At 54.5% G+C, this 27,945-nt stretch overlaps 1 protein-coding gene across 1 annotated transcript; it reads left to right on the top strand.

Moving 5' to 3' along the window:
- The first annotated feature begins 179 nt into the window (after nucleotides 1-179).
- On the top strand, nucleotides 180-27,353 carry SLC4A5 (solute carrier family 4 member 5). The gene is made up of 27 exons (XM_075444542.1): nucleotides 180-247; nucleotides 2,092-2,185; nucleotides 2,415-2,606; nucleotides 7,523-7,652; nucleotides 10,172-10,332; nucleotides 10,563-10,718; nucleotides 12,315-12,410; nucleotides 12,726-12,781; nucleotides 14,579-14,736; nucleotides 14,833-14,920; nucleotides 15,097-15,251; nucleotides 15,612-15,755; nucleotides 15,917-16,091; nucleotides 16,426-16,559; nucleotides 16,675-16,946; nucleotides 19,543-19,604; nucleotides 20,104-20,304; nucleotides 21,519-21,632; nucleotides 21,867-21,980; nucleotides 22,284-22,445; nucleotides 23,921-24,099; nucleotides 24,206-24,278; nucleotides 24,451-24,519; nucleotides 24,776-24,949; nucleotides 25,098-25,259; nucleotides 26,451-26,518; nucleotides 27,072-27,353. Exons 2-27 carry the CDS (start codon nucleotides 2,113-2,115, stop codon nucleotides 27,235-27,237), a joined length of 3,534 nt encoding a protein of 1,177 aa, XP_075300657.1. The 5' UTR covers nucleotides 180-247; nucleotides 2,092-2,112; the 3' UTR covers nucleotides 27,238-27,353.
- Nucleotides 27,354-27,945: the final 592 nt, after the last annotated feature.

Here is a 27,945-nt window from a genome sequence, read left to right as displayed (position 1 = left end):
TCAATGTCCCAGCCTCTCTGGAGGTCTAATTGCATCCCATGATGCCTTTCTGCTCCCAAAGTCAATCAGCGTCGCCCAAAATACATTTTAACCTGGGAGCTACAGAGCCGTTGGCAGTAGGCGTCGATACGATGGTTGCAAGAGCGGCTTTATCTCAAGGCAATCTGGGCTCCCACAGCCACCAGCACCCGTGACTTTACTCTGCGGCCCCGTCCTCCGATTTCTGAGCATTTTAGGGGAGCTCAAGGTGAGTTTTTTGATGGTAAAACTTGGTTTTGTTGAACTGGGAGCTGGTGGGGGTGGTGGGGTTTCATTGGCAAGGATAACAGCGCTCTCCCTTTTGTCCCCTTGTTTCTAGCGCGCTTACAGCCGTGTTTTCAAGCAGTTCTAGTCTGTGTCGTGCTTGTATGCGAGGATTGGGGGGGGGGGAGCTGTATATGTAAAATTGGCGGAAAAAATCTCAGATTAGAGAAATTAGAGAAAAAACTCTCATAAATCAGCCATAATTAATCAAGACCTCTCCTTTATCAATAGATCTAACAAAGCGTGGGTTTATCAGAAGATGGGTTATTTTTGCTGCCCAACAGAGCTGTGGTAAAGCTCTTGCCAGCCAAGCTATATTGGAAAAATAGTTATATTTCTTCCCAGTATAGACCCAGCCGAAGGGCTGTGTATCCCCATCCATCAGCTGGGGACCCTGACCTAGTGCTGAAGCTCGTGGGGAAATCTCTTGGGGGGTTTCTTCCCTTCATCTGTTAGAAGGTACCGGCTCATTTTTAGAGCAAAAATACTTATGCCTGCAGCTGGGTGGGTATTTTGCTGCTGCTTCTGCCAGCACCAACTTCCTAAAATCCTCAGAATTAGCCCCATAATGTTATTCCCAGGAAGCAAAGGCTGGGGACCGATATTCTCCCTTAATACATGGAGCTCTGGGCGCAGTTGTCCATCCGGAGGTGCTTGCCCCTAAAATAAATTGGTTCCCGCATCTGTGCAAAAAGTGTTAGATTAACATGGTCCAAAAAAATCTCAAATCTGTTAAATCAAGAGATGTTTTCAAATAGCAACTGGGTTTAGGCTGGAGCCCGTTATCGGTCTTTGCCTTGGGGCAAAATGGGTCAGTAATTCGGCAAGCCAAGCAGAGCCGCCCTGGCCAGTGCTGGACCCTGCCAGCTCTTTAGGTGTACACCCCATTCACTTTATATTTTTAATCTATTTGGCTTGAATTGAGATTTTCCTTCCCTGAAATAGAGGGATAATGCTATGGTTTTGCCATGGATGGGAGCAGCCGGAACGGGGCATGCGGAGAGGCTGGCGCTCTGACCGCTCTCAAAGTGACTTTGGGAGGCATCGACCGGGCTGCCATGAGTAGTAACCGTTCTCCCATCCAAGTCAAGTGTGAAAGGCAATCACTGGAGGTCAGATAATTAGGAGATTAATTAGCATCCATGGCAAAATCCAAAGAAACTCATATGGGGAATAAAACGGCAGGTTTGAAGGAATATCATCTGGAAGCAGCAGCATACGTATGGCTTAAAGTCTGCGTTTAGGAGATGGGGAAAAACAAACTCCGCTTCTGCAAAATCCCTTTTATCTGTGCAGGTCCCCCCCAAAAATTAAATGGGTGCTTCTTGCCAGCAAGCAACCCCTGTTAACTGAACTTGTGTCTGTAGTCGTACCGGCAAATCTCTGTAATAATCTCTCACGTTTCACTGACGCCTTCCTTTGAGCAGCAGCAATAAAAGACCAGAGACGTAACCCTGGTGAAATTTATCCGGATTTTCTTAAATATGGGCAGAGCGGAGGTGGAGCGCGGGCAGGGCTGGCGCAGAGCGATGCGGGGCTGAGAGCTCGCCGAGGTGAGCGAGAGGCGGGTGCTTTGCAGGAGGTGCTGGAGGGTCCCCGGAGCATCCGCAGGGAAGATCCCGGCTCCCTGCTGCCTCCTCGCCCCGGCCGGGAAGGACCTTGGGGTTTCACTGGGGCCACGCGTGGAGGATTCCCGTAGTGGGGAGCACCCGACGGGTGTGCGAAGAGGTGTGTTCCCCTGCCCAGCACCCTTTAAAATCTCTCTCCTTCTTCCTCTCCGCGGCTCAGCTCTCTCCGAGCGGCAGGACCATGCTGGAAGATGAGGATGGGATGAGCGAGAGGGGGCTCAGCGGCTCCAGGAGGAGATACGACGATGAGGAAGGTGAGCGAAACCCTGGGGATGCCCCGAATGGCAGCGGGGTCTTCCCTGCTGGCTGGTGCATCGGATCTCCCAACGCTCGGCTCGGCGCATCCCGTGCACGACGTGGGAAAAGCTCTTGTGGGTGTTTTAAACCTGGTGGGAAGAAGGCAAATATCCCCCTGTTTCATTGCAAGTGAGAAACACACAGATTTTCTCTCTAAAGCTTTTTTTTTTCCCCCCTCCCCTCTAGATTACCACTCCATCTACATCGGGGTGCCGGTGCCTCGGGGCTACCGGAGGAAGCGGCGTCGGCGAAGATCAACCTCGAGCCGGGACAGGACGAGCGAGAGCGAGCGGCACTACGAGCGCCAGGATCGCTCCGACACCGACGACGGCGGCCACGGCTGCTACGAGAGCGGCAACGACAACGCCAGCAGGAGCAGTGAGTCGCCCGCGGGCTTCCCGAGAAGGCCCGGAGGGGTTTCGTGGCATCGTTTAATCCAGGATTGAATCGCCCCCCGCCCCGTGCGCCCAGCCACATTGCTTGGTCCGGCGTTAGCGTTTCGCACTGCTTTTCCCAACGCTTCTCGGGTTTGTTTTGCCCCGTGGATGTCTCTGAGAGCTGGGCACGGGGTGTGAAATGGGATTTGAGGCTGCTGAGGTGATGGTTGGGCTAAAAAGAGGTTGTCCTAGTGCTTGGGATGCTGCTAACGAAGAAATGCGGGAACAGTGGGGTCCTGGGGATGCAGATGTGCTCCGGGCATCACACCTTGTTCCCGACAGGCTTTTGCCCGGGGCTTTGCCCGGTCTCGTTAAATCTCCTTAGCGAAGATTAACATTTTGCACAGCAAAGTAGCTGTCGATCTCTTGGGTTGGGTTTTTTTTTCCCAACCCCCTCTACAGAAATTTGCATTTGGGTTTTTGTCGAGCAGACGGCGTCACGGCTCAGCAGAGCGGCCAGGGGCTCGGCTGAGCTTTTCCCTCCGGAGGGAAAGGTTTTCCAGGTTTTATCTTTGTGGCGGGCTTCACTCGCGGCTCCTTCGTGCCTTTGGTGGCAGCGCGAGCGGGACCACGTCCCCTCCTTCCCGCAGGCGGTAAATGCCACCGGGATGTAACACTGGGCTGGTTTGCGGGGGGAAAAGTCATTTTATGGAGGAAAAGCACCCCAAAAAGCCTCAACTCTGCAGCAGCCCTGCTTTCACCCAGGAAATCTCCCTCATCTGGGTGTTCCCCCCCCCCCAAAAAAAAAATCAAAAAATCTCTACTTTGAGCTTGGAGGGGATTTTCTCACCTTGCTCCAAGTGGGAAACAAAAACCCTCTACAAAATAACCCTAAAGGGCTGATTTCTGCCCTCCCAGCGCTCCCCCCTCCCCTTTCTCACTCCCTCCGTCCCGCTGCCGCCCGAAGCGCTCACCTCTCCTACACGCATCCCGTTTGATTTGGTAACTTCCCGTCATGAGAGCTGAAGGGAGAGGAAAGTGCTTTATATTGCCTATAATCTGCTCCTTAAGCCTTGGGAGTTTAACAAGCCGAAGTGGATAAAGGAGGAAGTTTTGGGGTTTGGGTTGGTTTTTTTTTTTGTACCGTGCAGTGAAGGTTTGGTTTAGCCAAGAAGAAATGGGGGAAAAAATGGAAACGATTCCAGGTGAGTTATTTCCATTGCTCTTTGGTGTCTGCGGTCGGGGGAGTTGGAGGGGAAGAAAGACTCCTTTTTTTTTCTTTTGGTTTTGCTTTTGCCTTGTCAAAGCAGCTTGGGAGCCTGCGCGGGGTTGGGTTGAGCTCACGGCACCGAGCTCCAAAGCTCACCCCAAAAATATGATGGGAGGGGGAGCTGTACCAGCTTCCCAGCAGCAGGGAAGCAGGTCAGATGATGTTTGGAAGGAGAAAAGTCTCCCGGACCTGGGGGGTTCCTTGAACAGGAATGAAGCATCTAATCCCATGGGACATGCACCCCGTCTCTGCTCTTTTTTGGGGGAGAGGGAACCCTTCTGAGCTACGAAACCCCAGGGAACGGCTGCTGCGTGTTCAGAAGGACCACGACAGCGGATGGTTACTGTGCCAGAGCCTTAAGGCTTAGTCCCGCTGGATTGCAAACCCCAGGCAGCACCGTGTTCCCCTGTCCCCCCTTTTATCACCTTTTTTTTTTTATTGTGCCTAAAGCCAGAGCGGGATTTTTAGTCTGGAAAGGCATCGCTAGGTGAGGTTTCACTGCTGGATCAACGTTGGGGTGTGAAGGGCTCCGTGCACCTCAAATTAAAGGAGGTATAAATCAGTGTGACCGGCTTGTCCTGTGCAATTACCCATGGAAATGTAGGCTCTGGTGTACGTAAAATTACTCCATTATTATCACCAGCGTTAATGCTGAGCTCGTTCTGCGGCTGTGGGCTCGATTCGGATCCAGTGCGGCCGAAATCACGCCGGAGGTTTGCTGGGTGTACAGCAGGAATTGCCGCTGTGAGCGTTTTCCCGTGGTTAAAGCTGGATCGGAGAGGTGCGGATCTGCCGTGGGCACCCATGGAATTGCAAGAAACAGCTGACGATTTTGGGGTGGCTTTGTGGGTTTTGGCCAGGGTCACTGCAGCCGTTTTACTCTTGCGTTCCCCGGAGGTGCCTGGATGCTGCTGCTCCGTGTGTTCTCCCTGCTGCTTCCCAGGATTAATTTAGGTGCTGGATCGAATTTGCAGGAGAAAAAACCAAAACACCGAGAGCCGGGTTGTAACCAGACGCTGGGCTGGGTGCTTTCCCGGGCACGAAAGGGTCCTCCACGTGAATCAACCCCGTGAATTTCTGCTGTGCAGCAAAGCCCCGGCGCAGTTGGTTTAGCAACCGGCTCGTTGCTCGGGTCAGCGAGCAGCGGGGAGAGGAGGCGGCCGTCACCGGGAAGCACACGTTGCGTGTCGAGAGATGGGTTTATTCTTTAAACCGGGGGAGAATGGGGGGGAAAAAAGCTAAAAACACCCCAAAAAGCTCTTCATGTGCAAGATTTCCTTTAGCTTGTGCGGTTTCCAGTGGTTAGAGTGTGTCGCAGCCCCGACACCCCAAAACCAGTTGCTGGAGGGACCCTCCAGCACGTCGAAGCAGGAGGAACCTGTCCTTAAGCACAGGAGGAGGGGAGTTTGGGCAGAGCTGGGAGCAGCAACCACCAAGTTGCGGATTTGCCAAGCTCTAACCCTTCCGCCCCCATTCCTGCAGAATTGCGGTTCCCCCTTTTCCCAAATGCATCCGGAGACCCTGCCCAAGATGAGTGCTTCCAGCAAACGCCCTTTGCCACCACCCAGCTCACTGCATTTCGTGTCAGTTTGGGGGATTGCAGGAGATTTCAGGTTTGAGCTGCAGAGCAAAGCAGACAGCATGAGGCCAAGGGGATTGCCGGTGTCACACTGACTTCATCCCCTCTTCTGTGAACAGCACAGAATCACAGATGGTCGGGGCTGGAAGGGACCTCTGGGGGTCACCCAGCCCAACCCCCTGCCCAAGCAGGGTCACCCAGAGCAGGCTGCACAGCACCATGTCCAGGCGGGGCTGGAATATCTCCAGAGAAGGAGACTCCACAGCCTCCCTGGGCAGCCTGGGCCAGGGCTCCGTCACCCTCAGAGGGAAGAAGTTCTTCCTTGGGTTCAGCTGGAGCTTCCTCTGCTCCAGTTTGTGCCCGTTGCCCCTTGTCCTGTCGCTGGGCACCACTGGAAAGAGTCTGGCCCCGTCCTCCTGATCCCCACCCTGCAGATATTTGTAGGCATTTCTAAGGTCCCCTCGCAGCCTTCTCTTCCCCAGGCTGAACAAGCCCAGCTCCCTCAGCCTCTCCTCATAGGAGAGATGCTCCAGTCCCCTCCTCATCCTTGTAGCCCTGCGCTGCACTCTCTCCAGTAACTCCTCACCTTTCTTGAACTGGGGAGCCCAGCACTGGACACAGCACTGCAGATGGGGCCTCCCCAGGGCAGAACAGAGGGGAAGGAGAACTGCCCTTCTGGGCATGTAGCCCAGCTCTAAAATTAACAGGAATATTAATAATCATCATAATGAAGCTTATGGAAGTGGAAGGAGGACTTGACAACAGGGCTTTAGTCCTGGCTGTGGGACTTCAAGGGCTGAAGCGGTTAAGCAGGCTCAGCCCAGAGCGCAAGGGACATCCTATTCTTTCACGGCCGCCACGACTTGGGTTTCGTCTGCTCTGATGGGGGGACAGGGCAATATTCCCAGTTTTATTTCCACTCGCACGCAGCAGTTTAATTACCTGCTTTTTTGGGTACCGTATTACCCACCTTTCTTATTCCCAGGTTTGAGAGCAGGAGGATTCTGCGAACGGGCATTGTCCAAGCTGGGTGAACTCCTGCTGTGTCAGGAGAGGGCGAAGTCCCGAGATTTTATTCCAAACACACCATTTCCATGGAGCCTGGCGTAGGGCTGATCTTTACTTCTTGTTTGAATAATGGGGCAACTGGGGAGCAGTCTCATCCATGCCACGTCCAGGTCCATACACAGGCGTTTGATTCCTCCCTGCACCCCAAATTACGCGGCTTTGCCAGGAAAGCACATGAAGATGGAGAGGGTTAAAGAAAAACCAGCCTGGCTTTTTTTTTCGGGAGGAGAGAGGCAGGTCCGTCACCCGTCACCCTCCCGTGGCCACAGGGAATGCACCAAAGAGGAAAATCCCTTCTCCCATCAGTCAGGAGGTTTGCAGACGGGCAACACGTCGCCGGTCTCCTTCCCAAGACAGACCATGGGGAGCGGGAGGCAATAGGTGCCCTCCCCAGCCTGGCTGGTTATTTGCAGCAAGAAGCTGGATTTTTCCTGCAGAAATGATAAATTTGTATTATTCCCCTTAAACGATACACGTTCCCCTCGGGGATCCAGCAGGAAAACGGGTGCTGAGCACTCGTGCATCCCGATGCATGGTGCTGGAGACCATAAGGATATGGTTGCTGATGGCAGGCAGCTCTAACCTAGCAAAAGCAGGCTCTGTGGTAGAGAAAAATGTGGGATACCCCCCCAGAAATGGGGTACATAATGCTCCTGGAAGGGGAATTTGACTGCATTGTATACAGGGGTGGCTGCGCGCCTCAGTTCCTGGCTTGGACCTCTGTATTCCCCTCCTGGCTGCTACGCAGCCTCCGCTCGTCCTTTCCACCAGCATCCCGTACCTCCTTGCACAGGGATCTTGGGACAGGATTACTCAGAGTTTCCTCACTCCTCAACGTCTCTCACCTTAAACATTTTCCTCAAAACCTCTTTTTTTTACCCCAGAATCCTAAGTAGCCCTACAAATCTCTCTTTACCCCCTGGGGTCTTCCATATGGGAATGGCGTGGGATCATCTCGTCTCCGGCCGATGGTAAATCTCTTTTTTCCACCCCCCGGCAGTGTCACCGGCTGCCGAACGCCTCCGCTACATCCTGGGGGAAGACGATGAGCCTCCCAACCCCACGCTTTTCACGGAGATGGACACGCTGCAGCACGACGGCGAGGAGATGGAGTGGAAAGAGTCGGCCAGGTGAGGAGGGGGGAGGTGCTTTGGATTGCAAATGGGTTGGGTAAAGATCCCCCTGCTAAATATCCCAGGGTGGAAATGGGGTCAGGGAACGAGCATCATTTTTAATGAGGTTAAAAAAGCAATGCCTGAATTAGGGAAATGCAGAAAACACAGTGTTTTGGGGGCTTTGCATGGCGGCTGCAGCCTAATGAGGAGGAGGAAGGGAGGAAGATTTCCCATCCTCTCTCACATCTCTCCAGGTTGGATCGACCCTAGAGCCGGGGTTTTTCCCATTCCCAGTTGCAGCAGGAGAGCAAAATGAGAGTGCTGTGGGGGTGAAAAATCCAGGGTAACGTGCTGGGAAACTGGAGAATTAGAGCAGAGAGATGGGAAATGGGAATCGGGGACATAAAGAACATTTTCCCAAGTCTTTTTTTCCCCCCACACTTTTACTGACCAGGCCAAAAGTTCAACTTTTCCTACCCCTCAAGCAATAATAATAAAACCCCACCTGCTGCATCTTTAATAAAAGTATTAGAGGGGTTGCCAGTGGCATTCGCTTTGTTGAATTCGGAGCTTCTCCAAGGGAAAAATCTCAAATCCACATGGGATTTTCTCTTCCTAGCCACAGCTGTGTAAGGAGTAGGAGGTTTGGGGGGGCTTTGGGAAGGGAGTCAGGGATGCTGATGGCATCCCAAGCCCTTTCCTTTCAGTAGCACACGCGGGATTTGTGAGTCTGGGCGTGGAGTTTCACCTGACAGCTGAGGAGGAGAGCAGGATCAGGCCCTGAGCACGCTCAGCCCATCTCTTGGGCTGGTTATCAGCATCACCAAAAATTTGGAAAGCTTTTAAGCATCCTCCCGGTTGCCAGCCCTGCTCAAAACACAGCAGCGCAGAGATGCTGTTGCCAAAATCCTTAATTTTCTCCCCTCCCTCTCCCCCGATTCTGCATAGGTCTGTGTCTACTCATCCCTCTCCACTCCCCAAAAAGCTTGGAAGGCAAAAAACCGGCGCTTGCGTGGGGGTTTTCACCAGGGAGGGCTTGAGAAGGAGGTTTCCAGATTCCCCCCGGCAGGATGGAGATTTCTGGAGTCCCGATTTCCGCTCTCTGGTGAGGAGAGCTTCAGCCTCTTTAGGAGAGCAGCTCCTCGGTGGGAGCAGCGCTACCTGCAGCTAAATCCGCAATAAATGGAAATAAATGGAAATAAAGCAGCCAAGCGCAGCAGGGAGACGGGGTTTTGCTGTAGCCTTGGCGAAAGCATCACGGGGTGCCGGTCCCGGGGCAAAGGTGCGGCTGGAAACGTGCCTCGAGTCCCGCACGCCGCCCCAAGCTGCCGCCCGTGTGCATGCTGACCCACTTTCGGCAGGAAAACGGGGCGAAAAAGAAACGAAAAGTGACCTGATTGGCTTTGGGCGAGCGCTGCCGGGGTTCAGCGGGTGCTACGGCGGGAAGCCTGAATCTCCTCCCAAGAGAAGCAGCGTTGTTTAAAGGGCTGGAGAAGGCTTTTCTGCAAAAAAAATCGGGGTGGGGAGCTTTGGAGTGATGGATGCTAGGGCCAAGTTTTCTATTTTCGAATGCTCTGGGGTTTTGTCCTCAGCACGGGCCATTCCTGGCACTCCCAGATAAGATTTTGGGGCTTTTTTAGTGGTGACATGCAGCATTTTCTCTTTAGCAGCAGCAGCATTTTAATGCAACCCCCTGCAGCCGATACAATCCCCTGCTCTCCCCTGCAGCGTTTGGGAGCCATCAGCTCTATCCAAAAACCCTTCTCCTCCTCCATCCTTTCCATCTGCGCCCTCTGTGCCGGCAGGAGCCCAAACCCCAGTTGTACCAGTTAAAAGTTGTAAGGTTAAACCCTGGGAAGGCTAATCCACGGAGCCTTCAAACCTCCTCAGAAGGAAAAGCAGCTTTCTTCCCCAAATTGACGTCTCGCTGAGAGCTGCCTGCCTTCCCCAGAGCCCAAGCCCCATTCCTGAGGAGCTGGGAGAAATCAGCCACCATTCCCGAATTTGTTCTGAAGTCTTTGGTTTGTAAGATTAAGGGAAAATTAAGGAGGTGGAAGGGCTGAATTCCAGGGGCTTGCAGGCCTTCTCGTCTCCCACCTTGGGAATGAAGTTTGAGCATTGTCAAGGAATTAAAAACCTGTTTGCAATGTCCTGGGTTTTTGCTTTCCTGCGTGCGCGGCTGGTCCATGTGGGTGCCCTTCCTGGCTAAGGCAAGGTCGGCTCCATGGGAAAACCTCCCAAATCTCGCAGAAGCAGTTGGAGGAAGGTCACATCCGCGGGGTTGAGTTCCGTGGTGGAGCCGAGAGGTTTTGCTCCGCTCTGCGACCATGCAAGCAGCGCTTTGTCTAATAATGTGACTTCATTTCTCCATTCTCATCCTAAATAACAAGGAAAAACTTTGCAGAATGAATTAATTCAGGCTTGCAAAGCTGCCTGCAGAAGGGAAATGCTGCGGGAAAAGCAGTCCTCTTCATCTCTTCTCGTACACCATCCCCACTCTGTGCCCGTCCCCACAGCTGCCGCTCTCGTTTCAGGTGGATAAAGTTTGAAGAAAAGGTGGAGGAAGGCGGGGAGAGGTGGAGCAAGCCCCACGTGTCCACGTTGTCTTTGCACAGCCTGTTTGAGCTACGGACGTGTCTGCAGACGGGAACGGTGCTCCTGGACTTAGATGGCTACTCTTTGCCCCAAATCATAGGTACAAGCGGGTGTCGGTGGTTTCAGATGGATTTTTCCTCGTGTCCTGAGGTGCTGGGAACAGATTTAAATGCATTTACTTGCTGCGTGCAAGTATAAACCAACTTGCGTGGGAATAAGCAAAGACAGGAGTTGGGAGCCATCAGCTTGGTTCAAAAAGTGTTGTGTTGAGCTTTCTGGGAGGGTTTGCAGTGGGATAACCCATGCACCTCCCTCGTTTGGTGCTTGCAGACGATGTCATTGAGAAGCAGATCGAGGACGGTCTGCTCAAGCCAGAGCTGCGGGAGAAGATAAGCTACGTGCTCCTCAGGAAGCACCGTCACCAAACCAAGAAGCCAATCCACCGGTCCTTGGTCGACATTGGAAAGTCCGTCTCCACCAACACAAGTGAGTCCCTGGGGTCCAACCTGCAGCTGGTTGCATCCTTGAGTCTTCAGTGAGCAAGCCTGGGGGGAGGAAGATCTCAGGAGAAGGAAAGGGGGAAACCCAAACATTTGGGGCTCCCAACTGTTTACTACATTGAGAAAGACCCCAAAAGCTCTGCCACTGGTGGCTTTAAGAATTGAGGGGGTCATTGGGAGCAAGGAGATGTCTGCTGAGATGGACAATGGCGTTGTGTGATGGCCGTCAGTGTTGTGTGATGGCCAAAAGCGTTGGCGGTTGCTTGGCCAAGGGGCTTTCTGGCAGAGCAGCGTACAGACAAATCCAGTCTGCTCCGCGGTTGAACCTGCCTATTTTTGAGCCATTACAAAAGGGGATTTGTTTGTTCACGCTAGATTATTTACTTAGGTTTAAACAGAGGTCATTTGGTGGAGCCCGGGATTTGCCGGGCTTCGGCTGCTCCCTGGGCAGAGAGGAACAGCAGCTCCCAAGCTCAAAGTGCACGTGGAAAAGGCCTTCAATAAGCAATATTCCTACCCCACGGGCATCCCCAGGATTCAAAGCAGCCATCATCCATGTTGGAGGACTACATATTTGAGCTAACATTTACCGACAAGTTCTCAAAAGAGAGCACGACTTGGAAATGTTGTGGTTAGTGGCTGTAGATAGTGAAAATAGGGGCAGCTTTCGTGTTTCCAGTTCCTTGCTGAGACGATGGCATCGCTTCAAGTTTGAAAATAGAGACACGAAGGAAAAGATGGTGGTTGGCAGGAGAAGGGGGGTCCCTCGCATTCCTTGTGCCAAAGGCAACTCCGTGACGTTGGAATAAATAGCGCTGGCACCTTGAAAATAGGGTCACGCCCAGTGGAAATGTCAGCATTATTTTTAGTGGGTTTCACAAACAAACAAAAAAAAGAGGATAGGTGCTGTGGTTGCAGAGGGCGTTTCAGCGAGATGCAGAGCAACTCTGTAAAACTGGTCCAGATGGTTTTATTACGAGGAAAACACAGTTTGGGGAATTAATGAGAAAATGCTGGGCTTAACACAGAAAACGTATGGAGGAAAAGGGAAGTTTTTCTAGCTAAGCAATTCAGTTTAAAGATCTGAGATTAAAAATGGGACTCGTCATCAGTTTAGGGAGGAGAAACGTTCACGTGAAATTCAGTGGCGGTCAACGTAAATACTTTGAAGCGTGAAGTTCATGGCAAATCTCAAGTCTGGCTTTCTTTGGAGAACTATGAGATTAAAAAGCCAAATGAAGTGTTGGGTCTTCCTAAGTAGCAGAAACTGCAATTCTGAACCCATTGATAGCCTTGAAGAGATCATCGGTGGGGCATGGGGTGGTGCAGGCTCCTTGCACAGAGCCTGTGCACTGGGAAGACTGGGGTGAAGGCGGTTTGTTCTTTGCTAACGGGAAAATGGCTCTGGGTGGGATAAAAGCGCAAATGAGGGTGGGAGGGAAAAGCAAATTGCTGGTGTATCAGCTCTGGAAGGGTCACATCTGCGGCGGGCAGCTGATTTTCAGCCCAGCCTCTTGCCTTCAGCATCACCCCATGGTTCCCCATGGTGCCTACATCTCCTCTAACAGCTCCTTTCCCCCAGCCCGCAGCCCCGTCCGGAGCCCGGCCGCCGGCGCTGCCTTCCACCGCTCCACCGAGGACCTGCGGATGCGGCAGAGCGCGAGCTACGGCCGCCTGCGTAAGCCGGGGAGCGTGGCGGGGAGGCGGAATCGCTCCTAAAAGAAGCAGGAAAAGGGAAAAATCACGTTGCGATAGGAGAGTGGGCAATTGTGGTTACAAAGGGATCCCACCACAGGTTGACTGATCTCAGAAAAACTCATATTCTTGGGTTTTTATCTTCTTGCACCGGGTTTGCAAGCCCAGCTATAATAAATAATGTTATTTTAATTTGCACTGAAGTCCTCCCGCTGTGTTTTCTCCTTGTGCGCGGGGCTGAAATTCGCCTGCGCGTTACGGGGCGGTTTTCTCACCTTCTCTTCCTTATCTCCGTCAGGGCACGCGCAGAGTCGGAGCATGAACGACATCTCGGACACGCCGAGCACCGACCAGGTAATCACCCCCAAAAAAACATCAGTGCAGTGCTGTGGGGAGCATCTCCGGCACGACCCGCCACGGCGCAGCTGTTCTGGGGTTGTTAAGGTCCACGTGGGCCTTGCGCCGCTTCGCTCGCTCGATAACCACGCAAATTCCTAATTAGGGAAATTAAAGCACGTATTGATCCCTGCTGACTCGTGGGGAAGCCGTCCCAGAAATAACACCTGGAGAAAAAAAATTCCGTAAAATCTTGAGGTAGGAAAGGAAAAGTGCTTGGAAGAGTTCAGGGATCCTAAAGGAGCCTTTGCTTGGCTGGGTAAGGGCAGGGTAAACCCCAGCCAAGCACTTGGGGTCTGCAAACGTCAATACAGCTCACGAGATAACGGGTAAATACAGAAGCAGATTCTGTTTTTCTCTCAGTTTGCAGCGTGATGGACGGGGGTTTCTTAATGCAAAGCTCAGCTGAGAGTCCATGGGGAGCTTTTTGCCCCCGGTTTGTTGGAATCAGCAGGGTTGGTGCCATCCTTCTGCTGGGTGTCCCATCCCCATCCCAGTATCAAGGCTATTTAGCCTGGGAACCGTGGATGTGTTATATGGGCTTTGTTCTGTTTCTATTTGCGCGTGATTTCAGCATAAACCTAAGGGAAAATTCAGCGCAGCGCGGGTTTGTGGGGGACAGTACGGGACGACAGCTTGCTTGTCCCCAGGGCCGTCCTTGCTGGGCTTACCTGGGGTGAGGCGGTTTAGGAGGAAGCGAAGGGTGGGAATATTTGTGTTGCTGGGAGCCACGGGACGGGGACGCCGCGACATCAGGGAGGCAGAAGCTTTCCAGGGCACCTTCCTAAATTCGAGCCGCAATAAAGCAAGCCGACAGCCAGCTGACGAACCCCGAATATCAGCTCCCAGCGGCGGGGTGTGGAGGGTTAATCCCAAAATATGCAAAGCATTTAGGTTTAATCGCCCTATTAGGCCCACTACAAAGGGACTTTTTAAGTGTTACATGGAGCTTAGAGGTCACTGTTAACTCCTGCTCTTGCTTATTCCAAGCTGCACTGGAGGAGTTGCTTTATTATTATTATTATTTTTTTTTTCCATTCGGGTTTAAAAGATTAGAAAGGGGAGAGCTCGCTGCCCAGCTCACATGCTTCCCCTCATGCTGGCATATAGATTATAATAACACCCCGCCTGGGCTGGTATTGAACCCTTTTAGACTAATAATGAAAGAGCTGCAGGGGAGAAGAGACCCGAGGAATAAATCCATGAAACGAGGTTTCCTACTTCCATTATTTGTTCCTGCTCTGAGGATGAGACCGGGGAGGAACAAGCGACAAAAACAGCCCCTGCACGCGGCGCTGAGCAGGGTTTTGGCTTTACACGGGGTCGTGGGGGAGCCCAGGGCTGCAAACAGACTGGCAAAGATGTACGCTGGCTTGCTCCAGGAGCCGTCTTTTTTGGCTCAGGTCTTCTGCAGGGGGATTGCCGGGGGTGTTCCTCGCGCGGACCCCAGCGCAGCAAAGCGCCGTTTGCAAAGCGCCCGGATGCACGTGGCGTTAGGGAGCCCCAAGCATGCGGTTTCAAGTTCATCTCGGGCTTAGCGGTGGTTTTGAAGACCAGAGAAATTCAGCTTTATGAGTTCTCGCTGGTTTATTCTTGGATATGACTCTTGAATCCCAACCTCCGGGAGTCCTGGGACCATCAGAGATCAAGAGCTTTGTGCCTGCGGCTTCAGCTTTTGCGTTTGGGGTATGGAAAAGATGGGGGAAAGCTAAATTTTGACAACTGCTCCCTTCCCCACCTTCGTCTTTCCAACAGCTGAAGAACAAGTTCATCAAGAAGATCCCCAAGGACGCGGAGGCCTCCAACGTGCTGGTGGGAGAAGTGGAGTTCCTGGAGAAGCCCTTCGTGGCTTTTGTGCGGCTCCTTCAGGCGACGATGCTGGGAGGGGTGACGGAGGTGCCCGTCCCCACCAGGTGAGTGCAGTTCCTTCAGGTCCAAAGGACCAAGTGGTCTCACGACACGGATGTCGATGGTCCGAGGTTACCAACACGGCGCCTTTCCCTTCCCAGGTTCCTCTTTATTCTCCTTGGTCCCGCGGGAAAAGCCAAATCCTACAACGAGATCGGCAGAGCCATTGCGACTCTCATGGTGGATGATGTGAGTAGATGCAACACCCGGCCCTCACCGGGAACCCTCTTACTCAGAGCCAAGAAGAAAAAGCAATTTTTATCCTATCACCCAAACTAATGAGCTTTAAAATCCCGTAACAAGGTGGGGCGTGTGTGTGCTGGATGCTGTTTCTGGGCTGACACCTCTCCTCTCTCCACCCCCAGCTCTTTAGCGATGTTGCCTATAAAGCCCGGGACAGAGAAGACCTGATCGCTGGCATAGATGAGTTTCTGGATGAAGTCATCGTCCTGCCGCCCGGCGAGTGGGACCCCAACATTAGGATTGAGCCACCCAAAAAAGTGCCCTCAGCTGAGAAGAGGTGGGTAGGAGACACGGGGCTGGTGCCAGCCCTGTGGCCATCCCTGTCTTGCCCGGTTTGGAGATGCTGGAGGAGGACAGCAGCTTTGCTTGCCTTCATCCCTAGAAAGAAATTTTCCAGAAATGCTGATTTTTCAGCGGTTTTGGTGCCCAGATCAGCTCAGCACCATTACTGCTCTGCAAAATCTGCATTACCCCCCTGGGCTGAGCAAATCCAGCTCTTGATCTTTCCAAATTTGCCCCAAAATCCAAGCTGTAGTGCAGGTGGAGAGCTTCAACATGGCCTTGGTCATGGTCCCTGCATCAGGACCGGCTTGGTAGGGTAGGTGCTGTGGCCGACACCAGTGGCTCTCTCCCACAGGAAATCGGTTTTCTCACTGAACGAAGTGGGGCAGATGAATGGCACGGCCGGTGGGGCAGGCGCCGGGGGCGGTGGAGGAGGCAGCGACGATGGGGAGATGCCCGAAGTTCACGAAATCGGAGAAGAGCTCGCGTGGACCGGCAGGTGAGCAGCACCCCAGCACCCATCAACATCTCCTGCTGGTTCACCGCATGGCCTGCTGGGGCATGGAGGGGTGAAGTCCTTTCGGGCACAGCCTTTTGTGCAGCACTGGATCTATTCTGGTGGAAGGCACATGCATCTGGTCCTTGGTGGTGTCTCCCCAGGTTTTGTGGTGGCCTCTATCTGGATATCAAGAGGAAGCTGCCCTGGTTCCCGAGCGACTTCTATGAAGGCTTTCATATCCAGTCCATCTCTGCCATCTTGTTCATCTACCTGGGCTGCATCACCAATGCCATCACGTTCGGGGGCTTGCTTGGCGACGCTACGGACAACTACCAGGTTGAGCCCAAGGAATGGGGTCACTTTGGCTTGGGGACAACAAGCAGGGATGGGACGGGACAGGACAGGTTGGGATGGGTTTTACCCTCCTTGTGCCAGGCCAAGCTTTAGTGCTGGGGATGGAAATTCATTGCCAAGTGGGACTGACAGTCCTGAAACAGCTGCAAAATGGGAAAACCCATCTCAATGGCAACAACAGGAGCAAGGGGACATGGTCCCAACCATGCTATATGGGTCCAAGCAGAGGTCCTGCATTCCCATCTCCATCCAAGGTGTCCGTGGGGATGTAACGTGGTAAAGCGTCACTGTAATGCTGGGTTTGGTCTATCCCCAGGGCGTCATGGAGAGCTTCCTTGGCACGGCGATGGCAGGCTCCATGTTTTGCCTCTTCGCCGGGCAGCCACTCATCATCCTCAGCAGCACCGGCCCCATCCTCATCTTCGAGAAGCTGCTCTTCGACTTCAGCAAGTAGGTGTTGGGCGATGCTGGGGGGAACCGGGACCCATCTGTACCAGGTTGGGAGCTGTCCTCCAGCCCACGGCGGACTCTCACGGGGCCACTCTCGTTGTGTCCCCACTTTCAGAGGCAACGGCATCGACTACATGGAGTTTCGCCTCTGGATCGGCTTGCACTCTGCCGTACAGTGCCTTATCCTGGTGGCCACTGACGCCAGCTTCATTATAAAATACATCACCCGCTTCACGGAGGAAGGCTTCTCCACCCTCATCAGCTTCATCTTCATCTACGATGCCATAAAGAAGATGATCGGAGCCTTCAAGTACTATCCCATCAATTCGGACTTCAAGCCGGACTACGTGACCATGTACAAGTGCGAGTGCGTTGCTCCCGACCCAGGTGAGTACACGTCTTTTTCAGCGCCGGATGGGAAAGATGGAGGGGATGGGGGTGGATCCCGCTGGATCGTTGGCTGAGGACATGGAAGGAGGCAGCTATCTGGTCAGTGTGGGGTGGAGAGACCCTCGTCCTCCTCCTCTGAGGGTGATTTTGGGCAAGATGGAAGTACAGCCTTGTTCCCCCATGGAGGACCGTTTCAATGCTTGCTGGGGACAGGGTGAACGGTGCCAGCGAGCTGGGGCCTCAGCCTGGAGCAGCCAGACCTGGATGGATAAAAAGGAAATACGGGGGGGAAAAAAAGACATTTTAGAGTATTAATTCCAGCCTGCTGCCAATGGAAACTTCTTCTCCAGAAAATACGCTGAAGGGGCTTTGTCCTCTCCGGTGTCCAGGACAGACCGGCATGTCCCGGTGGGGTGTGGAAACTTCCTTGGACTGTTTTTTCTCCTCTTTCTTACTCCTTTTCAAAAAGGAGAGGCCATCAGGCTCTGTGCAGATTTTTTTTTTTGATGGCTCCTCTGGTTTTGCTCTTGGATGGACGTACCCGATGATCCCTGGTCTGAATGGTGCAGCTCAGATGCTCCCGTGGCCTCCTGGAAGGGAGTGGAGATCTTTGGTTTGGGCTATGCCAGTGACTGCCTGCTCTCAGATGAGCTGAATTTATTTAAAAAGTCTAGATGCTAACAATTTTGGGGAGTATCAGCTGCAGACAGGGGAGGCAGAGAGGAGTGATGGTGAAGCTCTCTCCAGAAGTAAAAGCATCCAAGACCTGCCACGCAACGTGTTCTCAAGAATTCTCGTTGCAAGAAGAGATCTCACCTGCCGCAATGGAAATCACATTTCTTGGGTTTAATTTTGTATTTTTTCACGAATCCTGTTTATCAACCACCCCCTGAGGGACCGGATCCCGTTGAGTTTTGACGGCCCTGCATGCAGCAGGGAGCACCTGCAGATGACGCGATCCTTTCCGAATCAAAACCCTCCCAAATTTGACTGGTGGGAAAGCGACGTCCGATGCCCGACACGATCCCCGGGGGGGCTGAGATCTCCCGAACGGGGCCGTGACCACCTCCACCCACCCACGTGTGCCAGCATCTGCCCAGCAGCCCCCGCCGCCGTGGCTTAACGCAGGAGGGAGGCAAAGACTTTAGCCTCCAGGGAGGTCTCCCCCTTTTCCGAGCCCTCATCCCAAGCAAAATCCAGGCGGCCAAGAGGCATTTGCACCCCAAAAACCTGAAGCCTCTTTGCAACCCAGCCCCATTCCTCGCCCTCGCTGCCCTGGGCGCCCAAAGCAGCGATGTCCGTGTTGGATTTTCCATTCCTCTAGATATTGAGAAATTCTGTTTATTCCCTCCTACATCCTTTTTTTTAATCTTTTTTTTATGATTAGTTCTGATTTTTGATTATTATAACTGATTTGTACCATATTTGTCTCTGCTGCACACATCAATTTGGGCTGATTTCAATCTCAAGTGAGTATCGCCTTCTAAATTTTAAAACTATTTTAATATTTGATACTCTTCCCCCGTGGGGGTTTTGTTGTTATTTTTTTTCCCCATGTATTTTACTTTTCTCTCTGCTCTGCTAAAAGGGTTTATGTAGAGCCCTTAGGGATCTGGTCTTAAGATACCACCAGTGGTATCCTGCCCTGTAAGTTGTAGAAATCACAAATAAGGCCGGTTTCTGGAAAAATGAAAGGTGAAGGAGGAAAAAAAAAAAATTAAATAATAATAATGGTGATGATGTATTTAATGCTGGGTTTGCCAGCGCCGTTTCCCGGAGCCCGGTTTCGGCAGCCCGGGGGTCTTTGCTTCTAACCCAGCAATCGCTTCTCCTTCATTAACCCTCGGCGCCGGGGATGGAGGCGGCAGCTCGGGGCAGCTGAAGAGGATGGACCGGAGGGAAGAGGGGGGGGCAGAGCGGTCCCAGACCCCACTTAGGGGCACCCCTAAAGAACGTGGGCGCTCCTGAAGCTGCGGAGCTGCGTCGCCCGAAGAGCCGAGCGGAGCTGCTTTTTGCGCTGGAGGAGAAGGTGCCGAGGGCTAGAAAAGGATGGATTGTTTTTTTTGCAGTGAGACACCAAAACACCCCTAAAATATTTAAAAAAAACCCCCCAAAAAACCCAAAAAAAAGACCAAATTGGGCATGACTGGGTGCCGCCTCTCCAACAGGCTGCTTTTTCAGTCTGCTACCCCTGTGGTTTGAAGACACGGGCGCTCGACCCTGCTGCCGGCGGCTTCCCCGGGAAGCTCCTAAGAATTTTAGGAGCTGGGAAGCTCTTAAAATCATCCCCACGCCGGCCCTGGGCAGCCCCAGAGGGAGAAGCCGCCAAAGGAGAAGCCGTGTTCTCCGCCGGCGCATGGGATTAATCAGGGAGAAGCCGCTGCGGGGTTAGAAATGGGGGGTTTTCTCCCCAAATCCTGCTCCGCCCTCGGGATGCCGACCCCCGCGTGGCTCTCGGAGGATGTGCTCGACCCTGCGTTTGCTTTTGCGCCGGCTGGGCTGAGCCGTGCCTCTCCGGGTGAAGCCCGGCTGCTTTTAGTACCGAAACCTCGATATTAGCCAAAAACCTCAATAACAAACTCCTTTCCCGCAGCCAACGCGACCTTGTTCGATGCTTCAGCTCCAGTGGCACCGAACACCACTAACGTTTCTCTGGTAAGCGGGTTTGCTCATCCTGGTGGGAAATCTGGGACCAGGGAGGGTAAATCCCAGGGACTTTCGCATCCGGGGAGCAAAGCGCGCCGGCTCGGAGCGAGGGAAACGCGGGATTCGCATCGATTCGGGTTCGCGGTTGGGGTCAGCGGCACCAAACCCCCGTTTTTTTGCCCAAATTAATACCGGCTCTGGAGTTTTCTCTGTGGTTATGGGGCTCCCGGAGGCAGCAGCCCTGTGAAATGCCCCTTTTCTTCCATGCTGCAGTTCCTTAAAATGCTAATTTTGCATTTTTTTGGCGGGGAAATCCCCCCTCCCTTGCACACTGCAATCCCTTCAAATGCTGATTTGGGGGATTTGGCCAGGAATATCCCTTTCCCTGCATGCCCCAACTGCTAGAATTTCTGATTTTGCTTTATTTGGTTGAGAACTACCCCTTTCCTTGCACACCACAATTCCTTAAAATGCTAATTTTGCTTTTCTGGGGGGCGTTTCTCCCCAGTACAATGCTATTAACCTGACAGCTCTGGACTGGACTCAGCTGAGTAAGAAGGAGTGTCTCAAATACGGCGGCAGCTTGGTGGGGAAATCCTGTAAATTCGTGCCCGACCTGGCCCTGATGTCCTTCATCCTCTTCTTCGGGACCTACTCCATGACCTTGACCTTGAAAAAATTCAAATTCAGCCGCTATTTCCCCACCAAGGTAAGGAAAGCGCCGGGTTTTACCCCCCTCTTTTCCGAAAAGTAGGGAAAAATGGGAGCTGTCGATCTCTTTGCTGGGTGTGAAGAGCTCCGGGAGAAGAACTCTCCATTTCTAGGGGACGTTGGTAGCGCTTAGGAGAATCCTCCCCGAGCTTTGGCTCTTGCATGCTGAATAACCCACAGAATCACAGAATGGTCGGGGTTGGCAGGGCCCTCTGTGGGTCACCCAGCCCAACCCCCTGCCCAAGCAGGGTCACCCAGAGCAGGGGGCACAGCACCGCGGCCAGGCGGGGCTGGAATATCTCCAGAGAAGGAGACTCCACAACCTCCCTGGCCAGCCTGGGCCAGGGCTCCATCACCCTCAGAGGGAAGAAGTTCTTCCTCAGGTTCAGCTGGAGCTTCCTCAGCTTCAGTTTGTGCCCGTTGCCCCTTGTCCTGTCGCTGGGCACCACTGGAAAGAGTCTGGCCCCATCCTCCTGACCCCCACCCTGCAGATATTTAGAGGCATTTCGAAGGTCCCCTCTCAGCCTTCTCTTCTCCAGGCTGAACAAGCCCAGCTCCCTCAGCCTCTCCTCATAGGAGAGATGCTCCAGTCCCCTCCTCATCCTCGCAGCCCTGCGCTGGACTCTCTCCAGTAGCTCCCCATCTTTCTTGAACTGGGGAGCCCAGAACTGGACCCAGCACTGCAGATGGGGCCTCCCCAGGGCAGAGCAGAGGGGGAGGAGAACCTCCCTCGCCCTGCTGGCCATGCTCCTCTTGAAGCACCCCAGGATCCCATTGGCCTTCTTGGCACCCAGGGCACGCTGCTGGCTCATGGTCACCCTGTCGTCCCCCAGCACTCCCAGTCCCTCTCCGCAGAGCTGCTCTCCAGCAGGTCACCCCAGCCTGTACTGGTGCCTGGGGTTGTTCCTCCCCAGGTGCAGGACCCTGCCCTTGCCCTGGTTGAACTTCATCAGGTTCTTCTCTGCCCAACTCTCCAGCCTGTCCAGGTCTCGCTGAATCACCTTGTGATATGAAGGGGAAAAAAAAATCTGCATTTTAGGAGTTATACCCTGGTTATTCATGGGTGAGCTGAGCTGGAAAGCCCAGGGACCGGTGCCGAAGTGGGAGCAAACCTCTCCACCCCGTTAATCAACCTCTCCATCTCATTAATCAACCTCTCCATCCCATTAATTACTATTCACCCCCACCCCCGTTTCCCCGTCTTGCCTCCAGGTCAGGGCTTTCATTGCTGATTTTTCCAATGTCTTCTCCATCCTCCTCTTCTGCGGCGTGGATGCCTGCTTCGGACTGGACACCCCGAAGCTCCATATCCCCAGCATCATCAAGGTTCGGCCGCATGGGGGGGGACCCCACGCTTCTCTGCCCGCGCTCTCTTTCCAGCTCCTCGCCCGCTTTCGGGGAAAATCGCGGCTCCTGCGGTGTCCGGGCATCTTCTTAAAAGCCGCTTTGTCTTTTCTGGGGGAATATTCTAATTCTGTGACTTTTTTTTCCTTCCTTTTTTTTTTTTTTTGTTGTTGTTTTATTTTTCTCCCTCTTTTCTCTTTCTCTCGCTCTTGGCAGCTGCGTAAACTTATTAGCGATTTCTCTATCTTTATGTCCATACTAATGTTTGTGGGGCTGGATGTGCTTTTCGGACTCAACACCCCAAAGCTCCAAGTGCCTACTGATTTTAAGGTAAAAAAAAAAAAAAGAAAAAAGGCAATAAAATCCCTTTCTGGAAGAGTTGCCAAAAATTCCTCTTCCCCCCACGCCAGGGTATTGCTCTTGGTGACGTGGGGAGTCCCAGGGAGCGTCTGGGGGGTACTGGGGTTTGGGGCGTGTGGATGCTGGGGGTGGTTTGGGTAGCAGCGCGTGGTGGTGGGATTCAGGGATGGATGCGGGATAGGATGATGCTCGGTGTTCAGGGGTGACGTGGGGCTTCCCGAAATGTCAGCGCTTGGGTTTTTCCCCCTCTCTGACCCGTGGCTTCTCCCGCAGCCCACCCGCGTGGACCGAGGGTGGTTCGTGTTTCCCTTCGGGAAGAACCCGTGGTGGGTTTACCTGGCGAGCGCCCTGCCCGCCCTCCTCGTCACCATCCTCATCTTCATGGACCAGCAGATCACGGCCGTCATCGTCAACAGGAAGGAGCACAAGCTGCGGGTGAGCCGGGGCTCGCCCCACGCTGGGGGCACAGCATCGCATCGGGTACCACCTGCGTCCCTGCGAGCACCCGCTTTTGGGGGGCAGACCGGGTGCCGCTGCAAGGCACGGGGGGTTCGCCCCGGCTCGGCACACTGTGCAAGGCAGGGGCTCACCCTTTCCTCTGCAAGCTGTATTTTTGGGGTGACAAAGCCTCCGGGGTGTTAAATCCACCGATGCTGTAGGTAGCGTGGTGCGGCGGGGTGATGCGGGGTGCATGAGGGTGATGCAGGGTGCTTTGGGGTGATGTGGGGTTGCTGCAAGGTGCACCGTGGCAACGTGGGGTGTATCGGGCTGATGCAAGGTGCTCTGCAGCAATACAGGGTGCTTCGGGGTGATGTGGGGTGCTGCAAGGTGCACCGTGGCAACGTGGGGTGTATAGGGCTGAGGCAAGGTGCTCTGCAGCCATACAGGGTGCTTTGGGGGGATGTGGGGTGCACCATGCTGATGCAGGGTGTACTGTGGCAATGTGGGGTGCATCAGCATGATGTAGGGTGCCCTGCAGCAATGATGGGTGATATAGGGTGCACCAGGGTGGTGCAGGATGTGCCATGGCAAAGTGGGGTGCATCAGGGTGATGCAGGGTGCTCTGCAGCAATACAGGGTGCTTTGGCGGGGTGTAGGATGCACTATGGCAATGGGGTGCATCAGGGTGCTCTGCAGCAATACAGGGTGCTTTGGGGGGATGTGGGGTGCACCGTGGTGATGCAGGGTGTACCGGGGCAACGTGGGGTGCATCAGCACGATGTAGGGTGCCCCACAGCAATGATGGGTGATGCAGGGTGCACCAGGGTGATGCAGGGTGTGCCGTGGCAAAGTGGGGTGCATCAGGGTGCTCTGCAGCAATACAGGGTGCTTTGGGGGGATGTGGGGTGCACCATGCTGATGCAGGGTGTACTGTGGCAATGTGGGGTGCATCAGCACGATGTAGGGTGCCCTGCAGCAATGATGGGTGATGCAGGGAGCACCAGGGTGATGCAGAGCATACGAGAGCAATACAGGGTGCTTCAGGGGGATGTGGGGTGCACTATGGCAATGCGGGGTGCATCAGCACAATCTGGGGTGCCCTGCAGCAATGATGGGTGACACAGGGAGCACCAGGGTGATGCAGGGTGTAGGAGAGCAATACGGGGTGCTTTGGGGATATGTGGGGTGCACTGTGGCAATGAGGGGTGGGAGCAGTGCAATGTGGGGTGCCCTGCAGCAATGGTGGGTGTACCAGGGTGATGCAGGGTGCAGCGTGGTGACGTGGGGTGCATGAGGGTGATGCAGGGTGTGCCGTGGCAGTGTGAGATGCTTCACGGGGTGCATCAGGGGGTGGCAGGGTCCTTCCCAGGGGAACCCCCACCTTGCTGGGCTCTGGGGCGAACAGAGGAACAGCTCCATGCGCTGCGTTGCCCCCCCACCCCCCGACCCTCCTGGGTGCTGTGTTGCAGAAAGCAGCGGGCTACCACCTGGACCTGTTCTGGGTGGGCATCCTGATGGCCGTCTGCTCCTTCATGGGGCTGCCCTGGTACGTGGCGGCCACCGTCATCTCCATCGCCCACATCGACAGCTTGAAGATGGAGACGGAGACCAGCGCCCCGGGGGAGCAGCCCCAGTTCCTGGGCGTCAGGTGAGGAAGGCTCGGCCACGCTCTTCCTCCGGGTCGAGGGGGATAATCCTGGCGCAGCAGCAGGTCCAGCCAGCACGGCCTCACCCTGCTTCTCTCGCCGTTCCAGGGAGCAGAGAGTGACGGGCATCATCGTCTTTGTGCTGACGGGAATTTCCGTCTTCCTGGCCCCCATCTTGAAGGTAAAACAACCCCGTTCCCCCATCCCCGCTCCCTCCCTGCAGATTTTTGGGGACCTGGAGAGAAAAACCTGGATTTCCAGCCCCGACCATGGCCCCCATCGCTGGTCCCCATCGCTGGGAAGGAGCTGCCGCCTTCCTTGGGGTGAGCGCCGTGTTTTTTCCATGTCCCCAGTACATCCCCATGCCGGTGCTCTACGGCGTCTTTCTGTACATGGGCGTCGCGTCGCTGAACGGCATCCAGGTGAGTGCTCCTCCTCCTCCTCCTCTTCCTCCTTAATGGCCGTGAAAGGGTTCTACGCTGGGGCAAAAGGGGGGATTTTGACCCCAAAATTTGCATGCATCCAATATTTCCAGCTGCATGGGACAGCAGATATCCAAAACCCTTCAAGAAACATCGAAAAGCCCCCAATTCCCCATTTTGGGGGACTAAAAGAGGGTTTATTTGGGAGCCTGGGGAGTGGGGCCGAGGGCCAACAGCAGCCTTCATCCCCCCGCAGTTTTGGGACCGCTGCAAGCTCTTCCTCATGCCGGCCAAGCACCAACCCGACTACGTCTTCCTCCGGCACGTGCCGTTGCGTCGCATCCACCTCTTCACGCTGGTGCAGATCGTCTGCCTGGCCGTCCTCTGGATCCTCAAATCCACCGTGGCCGCCATCATCTTCCCCGTCATGGTAAGGCCTTCCCCCGGCCTGCGATCGCAGCCTCATTTAGAAGAGTTTTTCGGGATTTGAGGAAATTTTGGCTTGGTCCCATGGTGGTCCCCAGGTCTTGGGATGAGATGCTCTTGCAGATTGCGCTCTTGCGTCTCCCCCCTCTCAGATTTTAGCCCTGATCCTGGTGAGGCGGCTGCTGGATTTTGTCTTCTCCCAACACGACCTGGCCTGGATTGACAACATCATCCCCGAGAAGGAGAAGAAGAAGGAGGATGACAAGAAGAAGAAGAAAAAAGGCAACAAAGGAGATAGCAGCAGCGACGAGGAGGTGGGTGTGGCATGGGTGGGGGCCTCTGGACTGGCGAGAGCATCCCGGCCCGGCCGGGGACGGGAAGGTCCCAGCGAAACCCCCAGGTCGGTGGGTTTGGGATGAAGATCTTTGATTCACGGAGGTGTTTCACCACATACATAGGACGGGCTGGTTGAGGGGCTGCAAGTGATGCTGAGGGGCTGGCTGGGGCTCCAGGAGATGCTCAAAGCATCCAGAAAGCTGCAGAATTGTGGTAAAAATAAAATCCTAAGGGAACAGAGCCAAAATGCCCTGGCTGAGGGTACGGCACCCACCGCGCAACTCCCTGCTGCAGACACTTCCCCGGGCCGAAAGGCTGAGAAGAGGAAGGCAAAGCCTCCTCCTCCTCCCCCCACACCCACCTCCAGAGGTTTTGGGTCCCTCTGGGTGCTCCGGGCGGTCTCGGAGCCCACCCAGGCGCTGCCTTCACCGAATTTCCCCACTTTCTTCCCCAGTTTCCACCTCCCTCAGTCATTAAGATCCCCATGGAGCCCCTGCCATCGCAGCCCCGAAACGGGGGTCCCCATTGCCTCAGCCGTGAGTAAAGAGCTCGGGAGCCTCTGCCGCCTTCCCCACTGCTTCCTAACCCCCCCGCGGCGGGATCCGCTCGGCCGCCGATGGCTTTAACCCCGCTGAAGGACGCAGCCTGGATCCGTCCCGCCGTAGCGGGCGGGAGGGTTTGCTGTGTTCAGAGCAGCTTTGAGAGGACGCAGCAGGCTCAGTGCAGATAATAATTTTGTATTTCAGGTAGCGGGGAAGCCGGGACTCTCCTGGCTTCCCCCCCCGCCCCCCGAGCCAATGCTGGTGGGGATTTTTAAAAAAAATATAGATATTTCGGAAGGTTTTGAGCCTCAAAAAGCAGGGGGTGCGGAATAAATCTGGGTGAGTTTATTCCAGCTCGGCACCAGGTTGCGTCGTGATGCCAGCAAGTCCTAACGCCGTAATTCATTGATTCTGTCATCAAGCTGCTGCTAGCAGGGGCTGGTGGGGCCTCGCTCTTTCTCTAATCACCCCAAAAATCAGCATTTCTCGGGAGCTTTTCTCCTCCTCCTACCATCCAGAGGATGCTGGACCCAATGGCAGGCTGAAGGGGAGGATGAGGGGGTTTGGGGGAGGGGGGGGGGGGCTCCTTCCTTACCTGGGAAGTGCTTTACCTCCGTGTCCCCCCAGGAAAGAGGTCCTCCACCTGGAGCTTTGCGTTCTGATTCCTCCCCGAATGGTTCAGACCTGGATCGCAGGTAAACGGCGCCCAGCGGGCTCCCTCACCCGCTCCCCCCCATCCCCAGGGCACCAGCACCCTCCGTGGGAGACATTTTCGGGGTCACCGGCCGAGGCTTCCGGCTGAGCATGACTCGCTCGAGCTGGTTGCCATCATCCTGGGGTTTTTCTGACATATCAGAGTATATTTTCGCAGCATCCCATCGGTATTTTGGGTGCTTTCGTTCGCTGGTCCCAGCTATCAGGGTTGTTGGGAGCGGGGCGGGGTGGGATGGCGCATCCCAAGCACGGCAGGAGAGGGTTTACAGCAGTAAAAACGCCGCCGGGTCGCAGCCACGGGGATTTTTAGGATCGGGATCTACATCTGAAGCCTGAAAGCTTGGGAATATTCCCAACCTGCAGCTGTGAATGCTGCAGATTGTCCGTATGAAAGGCAAAATATCATATCTTTATGAATTTTTTGCTGGCGGTAGCATCGTGCAGCGCCATTTGCTAGGGGTGCTGGCGTGGTTTTGGGATGCGGATACCTGTGCCCGGATCCTCACTTCCCTCTCTCCTCCTCCTCCTCCTCAGTATTACGCTTCACCTGAAGATTTCGTGCCCGTCGTCTCCCGCATTTAACTACTCCCGAAACCCCATCTGCGCCGTGCCCCAGGTGAAGATAGAGATGGAGTCGGACTACGAGGACACCGACACCGAAAAGCCACCTCGGGACATGGGCAGTGAGACCACGCTATAGTCTCGTGCAGCGCTTCCTCAGCGATTTATATATATATATAGATATTTATGTATTCATATATATATATAAAGAAAATTGGGCTTATTTTGCTATGCGAGACGGAGGAAACCGGTGGCCCCAGGGGTCCGTTGCTCTGGTAGTCTTTAGCATCACGACTTAAACGCGTTGTTGAATTTTCTCCTTTTCTGCCGGGAAAAGGCGTCACCGCTGGTGGCAAAACAGGGCTGAAAAGGTGGAATTGGTGATTTTGGCCTCCGCTCAACCCGGAGCCGCTGCTGGGCTGGAGAAGCTGAAGGTGGCCGGGGCTGCGGGAGCAGCGGGGGTGCTGATGGGGTAGGAGACCGCGCTGGGGTGATGTTTTTGAGGGGGATTTTTGGGTTGGGGAGGTTTGCCTGGTCGAGAAGGATGGAGAAGCGCGCATCCCTGCTCCCCAACCCCTGAAACGGCACCGCGGCTCTCGGGGAGTCTTGTTTGGTGAAGGGGACGGCGCATCGGGCTTTGCGTTGCCGGGAGGACGCCGGCCCGAGCCCACGGCAGCAGGAGCCTCTTCTTGCGGCACGGCATCCCAGGCACAGCGACGGGGATGCTGGAGGGACCCCCCAGCCCGGGAGGACCCCGGCTCTGCTCGCCCCGGGGTGGAGGTGTCGGAGGGGACCAGGCAAGGCAGGGCTGCGAAGAAGCCGGTGGCCTGGAGCGATGCCCCAGGAA

Source organism: Opisthocomus hoazin, chromosome 28 (genome assembly GCF_030867145.1).
Source record: "Opisthocomus hoazin isolate bOpiHoa1 chromosome 28, bOpiHoa1.hap1, whole genome shotgun sequence".
In the NCBI taxonomy this organism is placed as follows: domain Eukaryota; kingdom Metazoa; phylum Chordata; class Aves; order Opisthocomiformes; family Opisthocomidae; genus Opisthocomus; species Opisthocomus hoazin.
The sequence above is the reverse complement of the archived record's forward strand: the minus strand, read 5'-3'. Positions and strand labels throughout refer to the sequence as shown.